Source organism: Arvicanthis niloticus, chromosome 1 (genome assembly GCF_011762505.2).
Source record: "Arvicanthis niloticus isolate mArvNil1 chromosome 1, mArvNil1.pat.X, whole genome shotgun sequence".
NCBI classification, from domain to species: domain Eukaryota; kingdom Metazoa; phylum Chordata; class Mammalia; order Rodentia; family Muridae; genus Arvicanthis; species Arvicanthis niloticus.
This window is the reverse complement of record NC_047658.1, coordinates 14,281,518-14,303,568: the sequence shown is the minus strand read 5'-3', so window position 1 is coordinate 14,303,568 and position 22,051 is coordinate 14,281,518. Positions and strand designations below refer to the sequence as shown.

General features: G+C 37.7%; 1 protein-coding gene across 1 annotated transcript in view; it reads left to right on the top strand.

The window, feature by feature from the left end:
• Positions 1-22,051, top strand: part of Uri1 (URI1 prefoldin like chaperone) — a 57,935-nt gene that overhangs the window by 22,485 nt on the left and 13,399 nt on the right. Inside the window, exons 3-4 of the mRNA XM_034518175.2 lie at positions 13,031-13,109; positions 14,017-14,152. Of these exons, the coding sequence (XP_034374066.1) occupies positions 13,031-13,109; positions 14,017-14,152 (215 nt within the window). The remainder of the gene's footprint in view (positions 1-13,030; positions 13,110-14,016; positions 14,153-22,051) is intronic.

Below are 22,051 nucleotides of genomic sequence, written 5' to 3'. Positions count from 1 at the left end.
TACTGGGGTATGTGGGTAAGTGTGTGCATGTGTATGTTTGTGTGCATGTGCCTGTGTACATGTATGTGGGGGGAGAGAGCCAGAGAGCAGCAATTGAAATTTGGTGATCTCCATTTTGAATGCCTGTGATACTAATTTACGTTGTCTTTAACCCTTCTCTGAGTTAAATATTTATCAATTATCTAAAGTTTTACCACCTTTTAATTAAAAAAATGAATAATAATATTCTCATTTTGAAGTAGAAGCTGAGACTTTAAAAACAACTCTGAGGATATTTCTTAATGTTTGTAGTAGAAAATAATTGGAATCAATTGTTTAAAAAATAATGTTGGAAATAGGGCACAGATAGATTTTTTTCAAGTTTGAAAAAGCTAATCAGTCTGCATTTTAGGGCCTGCTTTATGGCCTGTACCTTTTTTTTTTTTTTTTTTTTAAAGAGAAAAAGAAAGCATGTCTGTTTTGATGTGCTAATCTATAGTTAATAGGACAATGCCTGGTAAATAATGTGCTTTCTCTTTTATCACTTCTGAGGAAAACGCTCAATTTAATGGTGAATAAAATCTTATATTAGGAGTTGTCATGAGGTATGGCTGTTGATCTTACAGATATCAAATTACAGTCTATCCATGCTGTGTTTACGAAGATTTTACTGAGAGAACAACAGGAGCTGTCCTGATTATTGTCTGCAGGGTTATTGCAAAATCGTCATAACTGCCCCTTTAGTGGGGAGATTAAACCTTCGGTTATACACCATCAAGCATATAATATTTTAAATTTATTTTAAAAGGCATTTTCTTCATGCCTGAGAGATCTCCAAGGAAATAATTTATAGTTAGTGTATATCAAATGTTTTTGGTTTAAATGCACATTGGCTGCAAGCAATGGATAAGAGTGAAGATCAGTGCAATCTGTACCCATCATCTTATTCAATTTGGACTATTGGCTTGCAGAAACCAATCTAAAACTAATAATACCCACTTTATAAATAAAAATCCAGGACTTCATTAATTTTCAATAGATGCAGCATTGTAATTGCATCCACTGTTGGTGTAGGTCTGTCAGCATTTCCATAACGGACTGTTCACTTTGCACTGTGTATTCAGTTCAGCTTAAAATGTGAAGTGTGTGCAAGACCTTGGCCAGAGAAGGCTTTTCTTTTGTAGATTTGGCCAAAGTGACTTATTTATGAGTATCCCTTAGAGGTAGTTTCAGTCTGTGGACATGTACGTCTTGTTTTTGGTAACAGGTTTATGAAATAAGAGGATGAATTCACTCTGAACAGACTCCAGCGTTCATGAACCTGGAACTAACAACTCGCTTCTGGGTGGTTTAGTGAAGTCCTTTCTCTGGTGGAACGAGTTCTTGAGGATAACAAGCATGTTTTTATCTTTCTATCCACAGTCTTTCCTTCTGTGTTTGGCACAGAATAGGCACTTACGTTAAATAAGTGAAGGTGAAATCTGTGGTTATTTTATCTCCGCTATTTTATTTATAAACAGCACCACCGTGTACAGATTTTGAGAGTAATGACAGGCAGAATTCTGATGGCAGAGCAGCCTCAGATCCTCAATCTCACTTCCAGTGTGCTAAAAAGCTTCTAAACTACAGAAGGCTGGCACATTTGCCTGTAGAGTAATTTAAAGTTTATTGTACCTTGTCTATATGTTAAAGATTCTTTTTCCCTTATTAAATTTTTTTCTGCTCTGAATCACTTCTGATAGGATTTAATTAACAGTATTTTGTTTGCTTTTTAAAGAGAATTTGTATATAGTGTCATGATGTTGCTAGAATCTAAATGACCAGTAAATTCTGAATTCATTTTTTTTTAAGATTTATTTATTTTATTTATATGAGTACATCGTAGCTGTCTTCAGACACAACAGAAGACGGTACCATGTGAACCACCATGTGGTTGCTGGGAATTGAACTCATGACCTTTGGAAGAGCAGTCAGTGCTCTTAACCGCTGAGCCATCTCTCCAGCCCCCTGAATTCATTTTTTAATGTTCAGAATTTGAAACAAAAGTGTGCACTTTCTTAAAAATGTCAGGGTAGGGATCTGGAGGTTTGGCATTGTGCTATCTTTACATTTCACATCTTCTGACAGAAGACCTTCCTGCCATGGACAAGGTTGAGCTGATGTTTGCAACCTAAAGACCCAGCCACAGAGGGGCTCCTAATAAGACTAAACAGAGAAATCAAGGCAATTTGTGTATAATTTGCTGGTATATTGGAATAAATAGAGAGGGAGTTCAGAAACTGGAGCCATTCTTTTTTTTTTTTTCCCCTCCAGAACTGAGGACTGAACCCTGGGCCTTGCTAGGCAAGCACTCTACTACTGAGCTAAATCCCCAATGCCTGACTGGAGCCATTCTTAAGCATGCCTTAGATACAATTTTTAAAAGCATGTTGCTCTTACTCACTCTTGACATTAGCCAGTCTAAAGTGCAGTTTAGGTAGCTATGCCCTGGTCTTTATGGGTATCTGCTAATGTAAGAAGAAAAGCTAAATAAGTGATTTTAAAGATGCAATTCTTTTCCTAGGGATGTTGATGTGTAATTTAGAAGGGTTCTTTTATTTAGAGACAAACAGAATACAACTCAAGCTTCAGAATATTCTCTGTCTCTGTCTCCCCCCACCCCCCCAAGTGTTGAACAAAAAGTAAAAGTATTTGTAGAAAAATAGGAGTGAAAGTAGTTTGGAACTGTCTTAGGACCTACCTAGAAAATTAAATTCCAGGACTCCAGTGATCTAAGGAATTAATAGTATTTGTTCAGATAAAAGCAAATAAAAAAAGGAAATATTTGAACCCGATAGATAAGAATTATACAGTATTCTGTTAGCACTAATGGTGGTTTTCAGGTTAGCCAAGATTTTAGATTTTTTTTTTTTTTAATTAAGAAAACTTTTTAGCCTGCCAGTGGTGACACACACCTTTAATCCTAGCACTCGGGAGGCAGAGGCAGGCAGATCTCTTGAGTTTGAGGCCAGCCTGGTTTACAGAGCTAGTTCTAGGACAGTAGAGCTACACAGAGAAACCCTTTCTTGAAGAAACCAAACCAAACCAAACCAAACCAAACCAAACCAAACCAAACCAACCCCACTTTTTTTGCTTATTATTTTTACTTCACACAGGAAAATAAGATATTACAGGTTATACAATTACTTTTTTGTTAAATATGAATATGAAGTTTGTTGTTTGGTCCATTTAGAGCTAGCTATCATGTTGTGGATTATTTACATCTGTCTTTTTCTTAAATTCTTGTACAGCTTTTGTAGTCACAGGCCTGCCTTTGTGTTTTGTAGTTTGCAGTCTGGAGCACTTACACTTAAGAACCCGTAGTTTTCTTCCAGACAGTTATGCTACCATTGACTCACAGGGCTTGTGTAGTGTATGCTCAGCCTGTCCCTCAAGAACTAAGATTAGATTCTACATCTTTTTGGAAAGATTGAGATGTCACATAAATAAGGAAAAATAATAAAAATTGCAGTCTTTTGTACATGTTTGTGAATGTTTTATATCTGTACCATCTTATTTATCTGTCTGGGTTTTATTTTCCACTATGTCCCAGGCTGGCCTGGAACTTGTGGCAGTCCTCCTGCCTCAGCTTCCCAGAGTGCTGGAATTCTAGAGTAGAATTCTACCGTGCCCAGTCATGTAGAGAGTAAGGCAGAGAGTTGGCCTTATCAGCATGTTCTTAGAGCTGTGCATGCCTGTCTTCAATAAGTTTTGTGATGAAGCTTTTAAAATAGAAGGTGGTAGAACAGGGTGGTCAGCCTGTACGTGCCCATCATTTATTTAGTGTCAGTCAGCTCATGGTTTATCTGAACAGCTTCATTTGAATATTGCATCCTTCTACTCCCAGTGTTTGTAGTAAGTCCAAGACTAGCATTGATAGCACAGGCCTGGCCTCACAGTACTCAGGATTCTACTGCTGAAGTTTAAGGGTATCCTGGACTAGTGGGACCTGTTAGCTCTGCCTGCTCTTTGTGGCATTTTCCTAGCATCCTTTTCTTTTACATGACATACGAGCTGCAAGGCCACATTATGGTGTTCAGAGGAACTTACAGAGGCAACCAGATTCAGAACGTGAAGCAATGACTGCTATCTGTTACTAGAACAAAGAATGATTCTTACTGCTTAGGTCTTACAAGAAAGATTCATTACTCTGTTGCTTAAGGGCTTAAATAAAATAGTGCTTATGGATGGGGCACAGTCAAATAATGTGCACATAGGTCTTGTTTATAACCATAAGTTATATGCAGTGGAGGTGCTTGGGGCTCGAAAGGGATTGCTCAGTGGTTAGAGCACAGACTTCCCTTACAATGCTCTTGGACTCCTTGGGCATCTGTACTCATCTGCACAACCACCATACATACAATTAAAAAAAAAAAACCCACCTAATTTCCTTTAAAGCTTGTAAGTGAATTTGGGTAGTGAAGAAATCTAGTGTTAAATTACACAAAGCCAACTTAAATGAAAATGAAGTATTCTTTTTTGTGTATGTGTTTAATATTGCAAAGAGTAGCTTAAAGTTTGACAAACTTGGAAACCCTTGAGCCATGTGAGTTTGAGAAAGAAATTGTAAAGCAAATGTTTGATATTTGTTACTTTTTAAAAGAAAAATGGATAAAAAGTTTGGGGAAACTAGTTTCTGTTACATTGTGTGGTTACAGTATTTAATGGGAAATATAAACATGTGAATAAAAAAATTTAAGTCTTTCTAAAAACTCCTCTTTACTGTTAGGGAAAGGGGAAACAATGTATATATGCTTGTATGGTATGCATGCATACATACACACATATAACTGTAGAGAGCATATGTTTGTCTGTTGTTGTTGAGGGAAGAATCTGCCCCACAAACACAGTTCCTTTTTTTTGAAGACAAGGTCTTACCTGGTATCCCAAGATGGAGTGGGACTTGCCATGGAACCCAGGCTGCTCCCAGAGTCCCAGTTATCCTTGTGCCTCAACTTCCCGAGTACTAAGGTTTCAAGTATAAGCTACCCTATCCAGTGTCACTGAATATTTCTAACACTTCCTGTGAATACCTGAAAGTGTTTTCCTATAACCTTCATATGTGTGAATATGAAATTTATTTTGTCTGAAATACTGGTCTGCATATTTGCAGAAATACTTCTACACAATGATGGCTTAATTCTTCAGTGTTTGGTAAATTGGGAAGCTAATTTTTCAGAGTTCCTATTTAATAGACTATATTTTTGGTAGTATTTTGTATAGAGCCTTTTTTTTTCTCTCTTCCCCCCGCCCCCCCCCTTTTCTTCATTCCCTTGAGTGAAGCAGAGAACAGTCACAAAATTGTCTCAACATATCACCTGCTTTTCCCATTGGAGTTGGGCAGTTATTACCCCAAGGGATGATGGGAAGGAAGAGTGGGTACAGTGTGTACACATCCCTTACTCTGTATCTAGCTTTTTTTCTCTGTCTTTTTCGGTGGTTGTTGTTTTTGCCATTATCAAACACTGCCTGTCCTGTTCCCTAGCTTGGGGATTATGTTTGAGGATTTCTATATGTAGTGTTTTATAGAAAATGGTTTTTATTTTATGTGTGAGTGCCTACATATGTGTATGTGCATCACCTGTGTGCCTGGTGCCTCTGAAGGCCTTGGGATTCTGGAACTGGAGTTAACAGGTGATTGTGGGTCACTTGACATAGGTAATGGGAACTCAACCTGGGTCCTCTGCAAAAAACAGTAAGTGTTCTCAACTGCTGAGCCATATGACTCAGCTCCTCTACCCTGAATTAGTTTAAATTTTTATTCTGACTATAAGATAAATATAAGGTTAGTTATTATAAAAAGGTTGTAATGGGCAAATAAAAGGTAAATTTATTTATAATTGATTTTTTTACCTGGTATTTTAAAAATATCTTATTACTTTTAGCTTAGTAGTTATGTATATTTGTGCTGTGGAGTTTAGATTAGAAATTATTTTATTTTTCTTTTTTTCTTTCATGATTTCTAACTTAAAATTTGAAATTATTTTAAGAGTCTCTAAGCCTTTGTGTTATACTTTTGAAGGTAAGAAAATTAGTTTCTGGGGGTGTTATAGGGAGCTTTTCTCTCTCTCAGAATTTACAGTATTCAAAAACCCCTGGAGAGATGGCTCAGCAGGTATGAGAACTTGCTGCTCTTGCAGAGGACAAATTCTCTTCCTAACCACTCATGTCAAGTCCCAGTAGCTTGTAACTCCAGCTCCAGGTATTTAATGTTCTTGGTGGCCACCGTCTGCACATATATAGTCACACAAATGCATGCACACACAAAAATAATTTTTTTAAAGTCCCATTTATAACTTTTTGGAATACTGTCTTTGATGATATGTTTCCAGCATCTAAGTTTTTTGGTTCACAGCTTCTGGAGACTTGCTTAAGTCCAGGGAGTGTCTGGGAAGCCAAGGATTTGTTAGTTGGGACTTTTCTTCTTTTCTTAACTTTATCAGTAGAAAACCACAGATTACATCTGGAAGCTTTTTTCCCCCCATTTATTCTTTAAAAATAAGAACAGCACACAGTATTGATAACGTTCACACAGGTTTCTGTGTAAGGATTGCAGTGCATGGCACACGGCTGGGTCCTCATAACTTCAGAGCTCTGCTTCTGCTTTTGAGGTACAGCAGTCTAGATTCTAGCATTCTTTAAATCCTGTGGGGTATTAGTGTCTGCTGAATGCAGGAAAATGCAGGCTGTACAGATTGGCATACTTATATTTTATTTTTTTTAACAATTCATATTAATTCATAACCAAATGGTGAGTTTTTCCAGTTGTTTTTATTCGCTTTTGAGTTAAAGATAATTTTGAGGATTTTAAACACTTTGTAGATTAAGAACTAGTATTGGCATTATCTTTCTCTTTTAAACTTTGATAGAAGCTTTGACCTGTGGGATTATGTGAAGGTCTCTGTAAACTCCAGAAAATGAGTTCTTCTCAGTTTGTCATAAGAACAGCATCCTAAATCACCACTCTAAGGTGCCATAATGATCATTGTTTCCTAAAATGCCTTTGAAAGTGTAGAAAACCTAAATTAATGCAGCAAAGGCTGCAGATTAAGGAGATTTAAGTAGACACTGGTACAAATATTCAGACCGAGAGATAATTCTTTTTGTTTCTGATACGTTCCTCACTTTAACTCATAACGGGAACATGTATCAGTTATAGGAAGTCAGGGAAATGAACAAGGGCATAAAAATTACATGTACATTGGTGACTTGGGGATTTCTTTCAAAGACCAGTATAGTATGCTTTTATGTAATTTTAGAGCATCCCCCTACTTTTAATTCACATCTGATTGTATTCTTAGAGCAAAGTATTAATTATGAATGAAGAAACAGGCATTTAGGCTAATTGATAGCTCTCAAGTCACATGTCCATGTGGTGGCTGTAGAGACAACATGGGAACACATTGTCCCTTGCAACTTCACTGTGTGTGTCCCTTGTGTTGGGGCCACCATGCAAAGTTAAATGGAAGGAATTTAGTAGTTGGATCCACCTCTCAATAATTTGTTAAACTAATTTAAAAAAATTATTAGCTATTTTCTTAGATTATTTTTTAATGTTTTTGATGATTCATGAAATCATGAAACACTAGGAACATGTGTTAGGTTGCCAACATATTCTGATGAGGCAAGCTCCTCTTAGGTATGATGCAGTTATAAAAAAGAATATGTCTCCATTTTGCCTTAGTTTTTTTGGGGTAGATTTTAATCATTTAAGTGAAGTCACTAAGCATTTTGCCATGACCATTTAGGAAAAAGGGTAACAATGCCTCTGATTTCATACAAATACATTTAAGTTGTGAATGAGCAGCATTCCTTTCCCCACTAGTTTGCAGGAAAAAAAATGTTTCTTCTTTCAAGAATGTTCATATTTTGTCGTGTATCTTGACACTTCCTTAGACTTAAAAGGACATTGAAGAAAGTTGTCATTTCTTACTGTAGCAGTGATAGAGAATATCCCTGCCTGTATCATGCCTGAACTGAACTTTTCTTTATTTTCTTAATTCTAGAGGTGGCCCAGGGACCCTTTAAGCCAGTGGAACTTTAACACAGATGGATTGTGAATTTTAGAAAGGCCTGCTGGATTTGAGTGATGGCCTCTGTGATGTAGCCCAAGGCTCTGTTGCAGAGGAGTGGTGAATATCTAGTGAACTGAATTGAGAGTAGCCTTTCTTAAATGCTTATGGGATAGTTCTAGAATGGTGACAATGAACTAAATAGCTTCTGTTGACTCCTGTACATTTCAGAAGCTTTAGGTTTTATTGTTTCTTAGAGACAACTTTTGGCTATAGATTATAACCCACATATTTGCAGTAATATAAACCCTTTTTAAGCACCTCATGGTGTTTTCTACTTTTTTGTTTGTTTAGTAGGTTAGGTAAAGGGAAAGAAATGATAGGAAACTTCCTCCAAGAAGACAGTTTAGTCTAGTAAACTGTGCTAGTATTTTCTTCCAGTTGTCTTGCAACTTAAGTACAGTTGGAAGATTCTGCTCTTCTAAAGCAGAGATTTCATTTCATCCCCTTAAAGGTGGAGATGAGAGCCCGTCACTTGCCTGGAACAAGGGATGTAGTGCTTACTTCCTCTTTACAAAAGTTTTCCCATAACAGAAAGATTAAAGTTGTGGATTATTTTTTCATGCTCTTCTGTATCCCTTTAAATAATCAGTTTTTGAAATCTTTACCTTCATAGAACAATTGGACTGTGCAGGTGAACCTTGATTATATATCACCCGTCTCACTCAGTAATCTGTTCTTTCTGATGCACTTCAGAGCCAGTCATTGGCATACTTTCATCTTTTGTCTCTCTGACTCTCTCTCTCTCTCTCTCTCTCTCTCTCTCTCTCTCTCTCTCTCACACACACACACACACACACACACACACACACACACACACACTTTATTTAGCTTTAGCTTGCTCTCTCAGACTTGTTACACTTCTATGAAAATAAATATTTCCCATAGGGTCTGTCCTGATCTTAATGCTTTAGGGCTATTTATATACCTTTATTGCTGCTGCCTTTTTAAAACTAAAGGTGTTTCACAGAGACATGTAGACATGGCCAGGAAGGTTCAAAAGAAGCCTTCCCCCCCTCCCCCCACCCCAAGACAGGGTTTCTCTGTGTAGCCCTGGCTGTCCTGGTATTCACTCTGTAGACCAGGCTGGCCTTGAACTCAGAAATTCACCTGCCTCTGCCTCCCAAGTACTGGGATTAAAGGCATGTGCCACCATCGCCTGGCTGCTTTTTTTTTTTTTTTTTTTTTAAACATGGTATTCAGTTAGGTTATAGTTCTTATTTCTATGAGGAATAGTGCATGAAGCTATTTGGTACGAAGTAGGCTTCTTGAATAAAACTTTGAAGTTTAGAGTTGAAGGCTGGTAATCTTGGTGGCACAGGCCATTTATCCGAGCTACTCAGGGCCTGAGGTGGGAGGATGGCAGGTTCAAGGTCAGCCTGGGTAATTTAGTGAGACCCTGTTTCATGTAAGTCAGTGGTAGAGCTTTTGCCTAGCATGCATAAAACCCTTGGTTCTTTCTGTGAAGTCAGGAAAAGGGTGATGGTTGTACTGAATGTAGTCTTTGTCAAATACAGTGAAGACAAAGCATAGGAGTAAGTGAGTTTGAGAGGCTTGCTCTAACTATACCTAGGCTTTGTTTTCCATTTGAAGAAACAGTATTTTAGGTAATTATCTCTTGGTTGCTATATTTTAGTAAGACTAAAGCACCTAAAATTTATGTTTTCAAGAAATAAAGCTGAAAGAGATCTGTTAATACTTGGTGCAAATAAAAACTTTGCTCATCTTTTTCAACTTTAACATTAGTTATTAAGACAACTTATATTGAGGATAGAAAGATAACTGAGTGATTTATTAGAGCACTTGTTCTTCTTACAGAGGACCCAGGTCAATCTCCAGGACCCACATGGTGGCTCACAACTAGCTGTAACTATAGTTCCAGGAGTCCAGTCTCCTCTTCTGACTTCTGAGAATACCAGCCATGCATTATGTGGTGCACAGACTTATATTAAGGCAAAATGTCCATATTTAAAGCTCTGTGAGTTTGAGGCCAGCATAGTCTACAAAATGAATTTCAGGTCAGCCAGAGCTGCTAAACAGAGAAACCCTGTCTCGTAGGGGGGGGGGGGGGGGAAGAAAGACAACTTGAATTTTTATGGCTAGAGACATGGCTCAGCAGTTAAAAGACCCTACTATTTTTGTACAGGACTTGGGTTCAGCTCCCAAAACACATATGGTAGTTTATAACCGCTTATAACTCTAGACCCAGTGGATCTGATACACCATTTGTCCTCCTTTGGTTAAGAAAATTACATACATGCTTCATAGGCATGTGATGTTTTAAAGGGATCATTGGTCTTGTTATTAGAGGGTTGTGAGGATCACATTTTGGTTAAGTTCTTCGTCCTGGATATTTTGACAGGAATGGTCTTCCGGGATTTCTTCAAGGTACATAGCTAGCCTCCCTTCAAAAAGTATTTCTGCATTGCTGTACTCTACATTATCTTCCATTTTCTTTTTCTGCTTTAGAAAATAACTTAAAATGTAGAAATAGCAACTCTAGTCTTAGATTAGATTTTCTAGTTTGTCCACATTTTTGTTCTAGAGAGAATTATTAATGAAGGTTAAAGCTGAGTATTCATTTGTAAATACTGATTGCTGACATTACCTTGGTTGAACTTTCTTTTCTCTGAGGGCACACGAGATTTCTTTTTTTAAGAGTCTCTTTTTGTAGGTGTGATTACCAATGTAAGACATGCTGAATGCTAACTTTAATTGGACCTAATCAGAAGCATTAGCTAGTGGGTGGATAGTCCTTGAGCTTTTATACAGTCTCAGTCTGAATCACAGAGGCTGTTAGTATTCCATAGATTAATGAGCATCTGTGATATGTTGGTACTATATCACATCTTCTTGTTTATTGCTCATATTGACTCTCTCCAAAGTCTCTGAATGGTGACATTCAGCTGTTCTGTTATCTCTCAGTAAGTCACACTATCCAGTTGAATGACTAAGTTAAGTGGGACCTTATCTTAGTGCTTAATAATCTTTTCTAAAAATTATGCTTTTCTGAAATTATGAACCTGTGAACAGGTATTTTTCCAGTTTTAACTTGGAAGAAGCCAAAGATAATTTGTGTAAGTGGAGTTGGAGGGCTGGTATTCACGCTCTGCTTTGACTTTAAAACTGTGGTCCTTCTGGTGCCTGGGCCTGGTATATAGTCCTATGCATGAAGACTTTTTGCCATCTTGTCCATATAAAAATGTACCCCAAAGGATAATTTATTTAAGAAATACAATAATAGAGTCTTGGAAGGCCGTTGTCAGTAAAGTGCCTGCCATACAAGCAGGAAAGACCTGAGTTTTGATCCCCAGTACCACATTAAAAAAACAGGTGTGTACCCATAGCCCCAGTTCTGGGGAGTCAGAGTCAGGAAGACCCCTGGAGCTTGCTAGCCAGCCAGTCTAGCTGAATTGGTGAGACTCCATCTCAAAAGTAAGGTAGAAAATGATTGCAGACTAATTGTTGATCTCCGGCTTCCATCTGTGCCTGTGCACTCTCTCACATAGACACGCACAAAAGAAATACCATAGTACACAGTTTATTTTTTTATTTTTTTATTTTTTGATAAGAGTTTTGAGGAGAGTTTATACAGAGTACTTGAACTTTAGAAAATAGGAGTTTGTGTGAGACTAAGAAGACCTCGATTAGCTGGCTGTCTGCTTTGAGAGGATACAGGAGATTGGCTCTCTCCAGTGTTTCTTTCCTGTTTTCTTTCTGTGTTACCTTGTATAAGAGAACAATGTTGAGTGACATTACTGCAGAAGTTTTTGTTTTTTTCAGGATAAATAGCATCACATGTGAAATTCCCTGAGAGCTTAAGGCTGAGTGTATATTTTTTATTAAGTATGCTCCTACTGCTGTAGTGCAGCAAAGGAGTAAACTTATGCCAATGCCATGGCTTGTAGCAGAGGCATTTTTATTATTTGGGTGATTACCTACATGGTACTTAGGAACAATTTTAGTCTGACAGTATGTGTTCATTTAAATTACTTGGTGAGCTTAGTGTTTTTGTTATCTTTTAAGAGGATCGTTCAATGCTCTAGAATTATTTGCAGCCTCCATCCTAGCAAAGTCCTTAGGAAACTTGACCTCCAAAGAAGTTTCATTTCAGTATAGGCAAATGCTTCAGCTCAGGAAGAGGAGTGATTGATCCCAGTAGGCTGAAGCCCTGTGGAGAAACAATTTGGACACATGCTGCTCTCTGCTGCAGCAAGGTCACATTGAGTCACATCTTAGGGTTGTTTAAATGGATGCCCCCAATCCCTTTTCCCCTTATTTTCTTTGAGACAGAATCTCATGTAATCCAGCAGGTTGCCTTTGAACTCACTATGCAGCCAAGAATAACTCCTGATCTTCCTGCGTCCTATTCCCCAGTTTTGGGGTCACAGGCATGAGCCACCATGACTGGCTGGTAGCTCTGTTTTGATACACCCTGAAACAGATTTGAGAGACTAGTTGAAATGCCTTTGTATTACTGCTGCCTAATATTTTTCTGTTCTTGACTGAATTTCGTACCTTGTTCACATCAGAAGAGTTGATGATACCAGGTTTTGAGCTTAAGTTTTCTGATAAGGACTGAAGCACCTGATGCCATTTTGTGCTAACAGGCTTTACTGTACAATTTATTTATTCACTCAGAAGGTAGACATATGATGTGTCTTCTCAGTTTGAGTTTCTAGATTCCTCTAAATATCAGCCCCCTTCACATTTCCTTAATTTCGACAGTGTATTAGACTAGGCCATCTCCTCTACCTTAAGAAGCTAATTGTCAAGATGTGAGTGTTCTGTTTCAGAATGAGTTTTAATTTCTGTGTGAATGTATGTGGAAACAATGCCATTGTTGGACTTTGTAAACTTTTAGTGGTGTAAACTGCTAGATGCAGTCAACAGGGCTCTGGTCTTTGTACTCACTTTATGTTTGGTGTTTTCCTCATCAGGGAGAAAGTAGACAATGACTACAGTGCTCTTCAAGAGAGGCTGAGGACCTTGCCTGACAAGTTGTCTTACGACATCATGGTATGCTCACTGTGTTCCTTTTAGAGTTACATGTTGTTTGTTGTAGTCAGTGTAATGGTGAAATGCAGGATTTCCCCTTGCTGTGTGTGACAGACAGTTCACAAACTGTCATCTGGTCTGCTGTCAGAGGTGTCTTTTTTTAGGCCTTGAAACAAAACCAATACAATCATTTGTATATAATTATTATGGTTTAATAACAATTATTAGCAAAAATGTGACATGTTTGGTATGCAAATGTATTTTTATATATAAACTAATTATGGTAGGAATATGGTATTCAGTTATTTTCTGTTAGCCAAAGCAAGAACAAGCCATAGTGTCTGGTAAGTCATAGAATTAAACCCTAGAACATTAATTTTTGTATAGAGGTGCTGATAGTTTCTTTTTGAATGACCTTCCTCATGACACACAGCCTGTGCTGAGCTCTTGGCTGCAGCCTCCTCTGCACCAGTGTGCTTCAGGAGGGTTTGTTCTGCCATACTAGACTAGGTATGGATAGGTAGATGAATACAACTGTTAGTTCCTACCTTCAATACATAGTTTTAGGAACCAAAAAAGTATTCACTGACAATAGTTCGTTACTGTTTTGATTTCATTTAGACTTAAGGATTAATGAATTGTATAAACATTCAAAGACAGTGCTACTTTCTTCTAAGAGCTGTCTTGGAATTATGCAGTGGATTTATTTTCCTGTTTTAACATGGATTTATTAGCCTAATACAATTTTCCATAGAAAATTTTCCTGGTAAAATTTTAGTATAATGTTAGATTTCTGGGAAATTGACATTTTGGTTTTCCCAGGGCATAGGTAAGACCTCAGTAATACAGGGTTTCTCATGCTAAATATTTTAAAAATGTATGTTAAAATTTTTGCTTTTCTTTTTCTGTCTTTCTTTTAAACCACTAGGTACCATTCGGCCCTCTTGCCTTCATGCCAGGAAAACTTGTCCACACTAATGAAGTCACTGTTTTACTTGGGGACAACTGGTTTGCAAAGTGCTCAGCAAAGCAGGCTGTGGGTTTAGTTGAACATCGGAAAGAACGTAGGTACCTCCTGTGAAGATGTTCTGGTTTCTCTGTGTTTGCATCAGCTTGCGGGCTCTAGAGCTGGGCCTGCTCTGATCCAAGCAACTGTCGGGACTTCTGGTCGAGGCTGTTTGCTGTTCTGGATTATAGGGAATCTAAGGACAAGCAGTGTTTGAGAATGGAGGTTGGAAATACTTCCCATTTGCCATGTTTCTAAAGGTATGAACTTTGAACAAAGGCATTACAATGCTCTGCAGATAGACCTTGAGACAGGAGTTAGGGACATTTTATACTTGTCTTTGTTGTCTTGTTGCTTCATATGCCTCTGCTTATTACTCTGGGACTCAGGAGTAATTTATTTGTCATGAAATCAGAGAAATTCCTCTTTATAAAAGTTAGGACATTTTAAGTGTGGTTTTGGTTTGTAGAAAATCTCATTTTCATTTATTAAAGAGGCCAAATGTGGAAAGGTGCCTCTTGTATGTAACTTGAGGTCTTGCTGCATCTTGTATGGCCATTTTGTTTTCATTTACCCAGTTTCCTATTCTGTATATATACCTGGATGCATGACTTTGAGCTCTGGTTTGGTTGCATTATGACAGTAAGCTTATTTAATTTCTAGTCTGATACTATTTTTATAATAGCATATGTAAATTTGATATATCATCCTTATTTGCTTTCAACCTTCTAGTAAATGTGTATTTGAAAATAAATTTGAGGACTCTCCTGTATAAATGAGGTCATTATACTAAATACAGTTAACTTTTATAAAGCTGAAGTAATTTCAGTTGTCCAGGAGTGGGACTAGTTGGAAAACTCATGTATTCTTTGAAATCTGGAAACTATTGTTGGAGACTAATTGCAAATCAAGTCCAGGTTTGTAATTGGGATAGATATTTATCTAAATTGTCAGGGCACATATCTAAGTACATAGAGTCTAATAGGATAAGAAAGCTCAGAGGCTTTCAGCAGTGTTAGGGTAATTTATAATAGCTGAAGAGAATGTTTTAAGTGTATTGTTAAACTTGACACCTAATAATAAAAGGTGCATATGATTCAATTCCTGGTGGCTGATCCAGATACTGGGAGCCTTCCATCTTAACTAGCATGAGTGGTGGTGGAATTTTCCTAGTGGAGGTGTAGCTCTAGAATAATGTGGGTTTCTTTTTCTTTGCAGTTTTGCATATAGATCTTACAGATCTCAGCAACTTCAACATACCATTCTTTTTCTTTTACATTTAAGATGAACATTCATCTTTTTTCTTAACTGAATCCCTTTGTGGCCTTTCCACTATGTGGCATCATTGTTCTTATGCTCTGAGCCATTATTAAAACAAGGAATGCTTGAACACAGCTATCCTGTGCCATTTGAGTTGATGACCAAACAGGCTAGGTGACAAGTGTTCTGTTCAGAGGGAGGCTTGATGGCATGGGTGGCCTGCTCAGCATGAGGTTTCATCATACGTCTCAGCCTGCATGCAATTTAACATTTAGGAATTGTGTTTTTCTGAAGTTTTCCATTTCATATAAGATGGTGGGTAACTGAAGCTGATGCAGGACTCTAGATAGGTGGGACTGCTTCCCTGTGCTTTTCTTAAAGCAAAAGAAGTTACACTTAAACATGCAGTCAGGTGCTTCATTGTTGACCAGGTAATGGCAAGGTAGAAAGACATCTTGGCATATAGAAGTTACAGCTTGTCCTCTTGATACAGGCCTGTGATCCCACTGCTTGAGGGGTTGAGGCAGGGCAGATCTTGAGTTTCTGCCACCTTTCATTTCCCAGAAGGCAGTCATAGTGAGGAACAGAGTGGACTTGACAGTCATAGCTCAGGGACTGGAGCTGTGGGAAGAGGAAAAGCTCAGCACCTTCCCTTTGTGTTAACTTTCTTTTTGCCATTTAATAAGAACATATCTTTTCATACTTCTTTTAAAATTTTGTTGGGTATACTATTCTGTGAGCTATGACAAGTACGTTGATTTACTTAACCATCACCACTATGAGTGTGCCTAGGTACTGAGGTCAGGATGCAGGATTATACCACATGTTGCCTCATGATTACCTCTGTGTGGGCTCACTCTACATCAGGCTTGACAATCACTGATTTGTTCTCCATTACTATTAATTTGCATTTTCCTAGAATGTTTTGCAAGTAGATTTTCATTTCTTTAGAGAATGGCTTTTTCACTTGCTCTAATGCTTTATCTGAATTGTTTGTATCACAGCTCATTTGATTCTGTTGCTGAGTAGTAGCCTCTGATATCCATACATAGATTTTCTTCTCAGTACTTTGGAAGGTCACTTGCAGCAAGTGTGAATGGAGCTGCTGGAGAATACCGGATATAGACTTAACCTGCACACACCTCTTGTTGTGCTGGGTCTCATAGTGAACATGTGTTAAGGTCATCAAAGATGAGCAGACTTTTCCAGGATATTTTTGTGGGAAGTAGGGAACAGCAAAACCAATGTCTGCACAACTTTTTCAGCTCCACCTTTACCTCTCTACTGACAGTGGTGAGAGCTCTAAGGGTTTTGTATCCTTCTAGCTACTCTAGAACTGGAAAGAGTTTGATTGCATCTCCTTAATGACTGATGATGTTGAGTATGATGGACATATTCATCTGTAGTCTGGATCCCTGTACCTGGTGAAGTTTTTAGCCACTTTTAAAAATTAGGGTTGTGCGGGGCAGTGTTGGCGCACGCCTTTAATCCCAGCACTTGGGAGGTAGAGGCAGGCGGATTTCTGAGTTCGAGGCCAGCCTGGTCTACAGAGTGAGCTCCAGGACAGCCAGGACTACACAGAGAAACCCTGTCTCAAAACTAATTGTTTTTTTTTGGTTTTTTGAGAAAAAAAAAATTAAGGTTGTAATTAAAAAAAAAATTATTTTATTAAGAAAATTTTAGATTGATTTTTATGTGTTTTGCCTGCATGTATATATGTATATATTTACATATATACATACATACATATATATACATTACATACATATATGTGTGTGTATGTATGTATGTATGTATGTATATGTATGTATGTATATGTATGTATGTATGTATACATGTACACCACATACAGTCTATGACCACAGAGGCCAGAAGAGGGCATGGTTCTCCTGAAAACTGGTGTTTGGAGCTACCATGTGGGTACTGGTAATTGAGTCTGGTTCCTCTGGAAGAACAGCAAGTGCACATAACCACTGAGTCATCTCTCCAGCCCCACAAGTGTTGTGTTTTTCAGGAACTTGAGAAGGTTTTGAAAGTTTGTTATACATGTTGAAGTGGTCTCTTCCTTTGAATATATGATTTGCTTACATTTTCTCTTGTCTATACCCTGTCTTTTCATTCTTTGTTGATTATGTTTTTTCAGAACAGTTTTTAGTTTTGAAGTCCTTTGTTGCCTTTCTTAGAATGGTTGTTCTTCACCTACCTTCAGTATCTATGATTTTGCTCATGTTTTAAGTTAATTTTGCTTTAGGTATTTGGTTTAAGTCAAGACTCACTTTTCTTATGAGTCAACGCATAATTGTTTTAACATTGTATTTGAAAATAGCATCCTTTCTCCACAATTGACTTTCCACTTTGACAAAATGAATTGGCAACTTGAAATCACAGGAAGTCCCCTACCAGGGTGGTTAGAATAAAAAGAATATATATATTAACAAAATTGTGGAAAATTTAGAACCTTTGTATGCTACTAGTGAGAATGTAAGCTAGTATATGTCAGAAAATTAGAAATTTAAGAATTGTAAGCACTAGATTACTATGGGACTTAGTGGAAATAGTGTTATACATAAATGAAATAAAAATGTACATCCATAAAAGAACGTGTACAGACCCTAGTGGCAGCATTATTTATAGTAGCTCAAAGTAGAAACAACTCAAGTATCAGCTAAGAAATAGATAAAATGGATTGTCTCTATCCAGTGGAATGTAGTTTGACAATGGAGAGAAACATGTCTTGAAAATATTATTCCAAGGAAAAGAACCAGTTACACAGGCCCCACTTCTTTCTATGCCGTGTTTAGTATGACAAATTTAGAAAATAGAACATGAGTTAATATCTGTTTAGGGCTAGGAAGGTGTGAGGAAGAATGGACAGTGTAACTGTGCTGGGCTGTGAATGTGAAAATATCCACATTTAATAAAGCCTGCACAGCCCCAGGCACATGTAAAACATTTAAGTGGGTAAATTGTATGGCATGTAAACTGTATCTTCACTAAAATTATTATAAAATGAAGGAATTGGTTATTGGCTTTCTTTGTATAGTTCACTCATCTAGACCATCTGTTTTATTTCTTTGATATGTGTCTATCTATGTTTCAATTACTGTAGCTTTGTAATATGTCTTAAGATTAGGTACTTTGTATCAGTGTGTGCTTTATTGGACTTAGGAACCCAGGACTTGATAAGCTCTAGTTTGTTCTTTCTGAAATTTGGTGATTTCAGTTCCTTTATCCTTCCATCTACATTTTAGAAATAGCTTGTTTTTATCTACAACAAATCCTGGGTATATTTGACTGGCATTTCCCCAAGTCTATGCATCAGTTTAAGAAGAATTGACATCTTAACTATACTAAATCTACCAAGAACATGTACTGTACTTGGTATTTAGGACGCCTTTGACTTTTTAAAGACTGTGCAGTTCATATTGTATCATGTAACCATGTAAACCCTTGTCAGTTTATGAACTTCTCTGAATAAATGCCCTAAGAGTTTGGCTGTAGACACTTGTGTCTTTGTAAATGGTGACTCAGTTTCCATATTCATGCCTTCTATTTGTTTTTCTTGCCTTACTGCATTGGCTAGAGCTTTCAGTATGGGATTGAGCAGAAGTGCTGAGAATGGGCATCCTGGGCTTGTTTTGTGGTGTTTTTTGTTTTTTCTTTCTTTTTTTTCTTTTTTAAACATTCTGACCTGTTTTCCCTCCCTTCTTGCCTCCCAGTCCCCCTCCATCATCTCCTCCCAACCCTATCCACTTTTCCTTCATTTCTTTTCAGAAAAGGGAAGGCTTCCCATGGATATCACCCAAACACCAAACATCGTATCAAGTTACAGTATGACTAGGCACCTCCCCTTGTATAAGGCTTATACTTGTATAAGTATTGTACTACTTAGACTATTGTTTTCCCCAGGGAGAGTGATGCTTTCTGATTTTTAAAGACTTGCTTGGCTTCACCTGAGTTCTTAAATTTATCTATTAAAATTGCTTATAGTGTTAAGTACTCATTTCTGTTAAGTGAATTTGGGGCGACAGTCTTATTTTTAACCTTGCTTTTGCTAACATGTTTCTTCTTGTTCTTTTGTGTAGCTAGACTTAGTGGTCCTCAGATGAGCAGGTATTAGTTTTATGTCTCTCATTCCCTAGGAGCTTGATGATGTATCAGTAGACAATTTCTGTCACAGGTGGGTATTGAGTGCCATTGATAACTAGCTGGTAGAAGGCAACAGAGTTTTTAACCATTGTAAGTCCCCAAAGCTTCATTACTGGTGAGGCTGAGGGGTATATTGATCTTGGTGATCTCAGGACTCAGCCTTTGGCTTTATTGATTATCTCTTTTGCTTATTAAAACGTATTCTGCTTGTTCTGGGTTTACTTCATGATTCTTTTGTGGTGCTTACTCTCTGCTGTTGGTGTTGTAGCAATGCACTGTTTTGACACTTTGTGTTTTCACTGTCAGTTAAGTCCTGCGTCTTGGGAAGTGCTTATTGACTCACTAATTATTTAGGGTAGGGAGGATAGGCTGTGACCTTTGGGCCACATTTGGTTGACTCCAGCTTTTATGTTTAAATGTAAGCTTATTAATAAAAGAAAAATTGTGAGGGGGGGGGAACAGTAATATGAGATGGAGACCAAGTCTGGCCCTCAAAATCTAAAGGAAGTACATGCTGGCCTTTGACAGAAAAAGTTTACTAATCTCAGAAATGGAAATGTTTAATTTTAAATGCTGGGAAGGTTTCTTTCTGTTGCTGATTCCTAGTTTTATTGTGGTTATGGAATGTATGTATGATGGGAGGTTTTAGAACACAGTAAGATTGGTGCCATGACTAGGATGTGCTCAGTCTTCCTGAGCGCTTTGCCCTGGAGAAGAGTATGTTTGCTGTAATGGTACAAGCATGCTGTACAAATGCAGTCATGTGTGTTGTGGTTGATGGTGTTCGCTACTGCAGCTGTTCATTTGTTCTGTTCAGTGTGGAGAGAAGAATGAACTCTCCATGTAGAATTGTGGCTGTGGCCATTTCTTTTTTCAGTTCTGTCAGTTTTTGTTTCATGTGTTTTGAGGCTTATTTTTAGGTACTGCAGACAGTAGATGTTTCTGTGCTTTGCTAAACTACTCCTTCATGATCGTATAACTTTCTCCTTTATTCCTGATCCTATATAGGTTTCTTGCTTAATGTTTGCTGGGTGTGTTTTCTCATTCTCACACCTGTGCTAATTATAGCACAATAAAGTGCATTTCTTGTACACAGCATAGTGCTTTCTTTTTTAATTTCTCTGACAGTTTCTTTCAGTTGTATATGGACTATTTACATTTAATGTAATTTTTAATATATTTGGATTCAGGCTTAGGGTTTATTTTTTCTTTGTACTTTTTTTTTTCTTAGTTTCTTGTTCTCTTTTGGATTATTCAATAGTTGGTTTTTGTGTGTTCTGTTATTGCCAATATACACTTTTTAAAAAAAGAGTTATCATCCTTAGTTATATGTAGGTGTATGTGTCTGCATGTGGGTATGCACACATAAGGGCAGGTGTCCTCAGATGCATTAGATTGTCTAGAAGGTTGTTAGGCTGCCTGGGTGCCAGAAACTAAACTCAGGTTCTCTAGAAGAGCAGCAAGTGCTGTTAACCATTTGCCTATCTCCCCATCTCTCCCAACAGGAAATCGTAAAGGATTTTTTTTTACTAGTTTAGGTATTATTGATATTTTTACATTAAGGATTTGCTTTAAGCTTGTGCTTGAGATTTGCTGAATTTACTTTTAAGATTTGAATTGTTTTCTACTTGATCTTTGAAATGAATCATCTTTCATTCCCAAAAGTTTTTCTCCTGTTTTTGAATGTGCTTTTGTTATAACATCCTGCCGTTTTGTTCTTGCTTCATGGTAACTTTTGTCTTTTTTGAGACAGAGTCTTTTAGTTTAGCCCTGGCTGTCCTGGAACTCAACTCATTCATGTGTAGAACAGGCTGTCCTTGAACTCAGAGAGATCTACCTGCCTCTGCCTCTCAAGTGGTGAGACAAAAAGTATGCACCACTATGCCTGGCATTTTTTTTTTTTTCCTAAAATATATTTGGATTACCTTTAATTTTTTGTTACTTCTTTTCACTTTTTTTCCTTCATCATTTTTTCTTTTTCCTTTTGTTGTCAGTAATATTGAAGACTGTTTTCCAAGGGGTGTTGATTTTTGGCTAGCCATTCACAATTCAGAGTTAAACACTGTTAAGAAGTCTCAGGCTGGAGATATTGCTCAATTTATAAGAGGACTTGAGTTCAGATTCCCAGAACCTGCATAAAAATCTGGGTGTCGTACGCTCCTATGGTCGAGAAGGGCTTGGAGGAAATGGATCACTAAAGCTCACTGGTGACCAGCTTAGCTGAATTGGAGGCATTTCAGGTTTGGTAAGAGACCGTAAGAAAAATGAGGGGGAGAGCAGTGGAGGAAGGACACCTATCATAGATTGTGGGCACCCACGCACACACTTCCACACCTGCACTGACCAAATACACACAGGTTAACACCAGCTTCCTCCTTCATCCTACCCTCACCCACTCTGCCACCCACTCTGCCAAAAACAGTCCTGTGAGTGAGCTAGATTTTTGATTGACTGACTTTTCTCTAGAACAATCTTCAAGTAGCAGCTTCTGTGTTCTGGGAACCAAACTTGAGGCCTTGAAGGAAAGCCTGCTTAATTGTTTTCACTG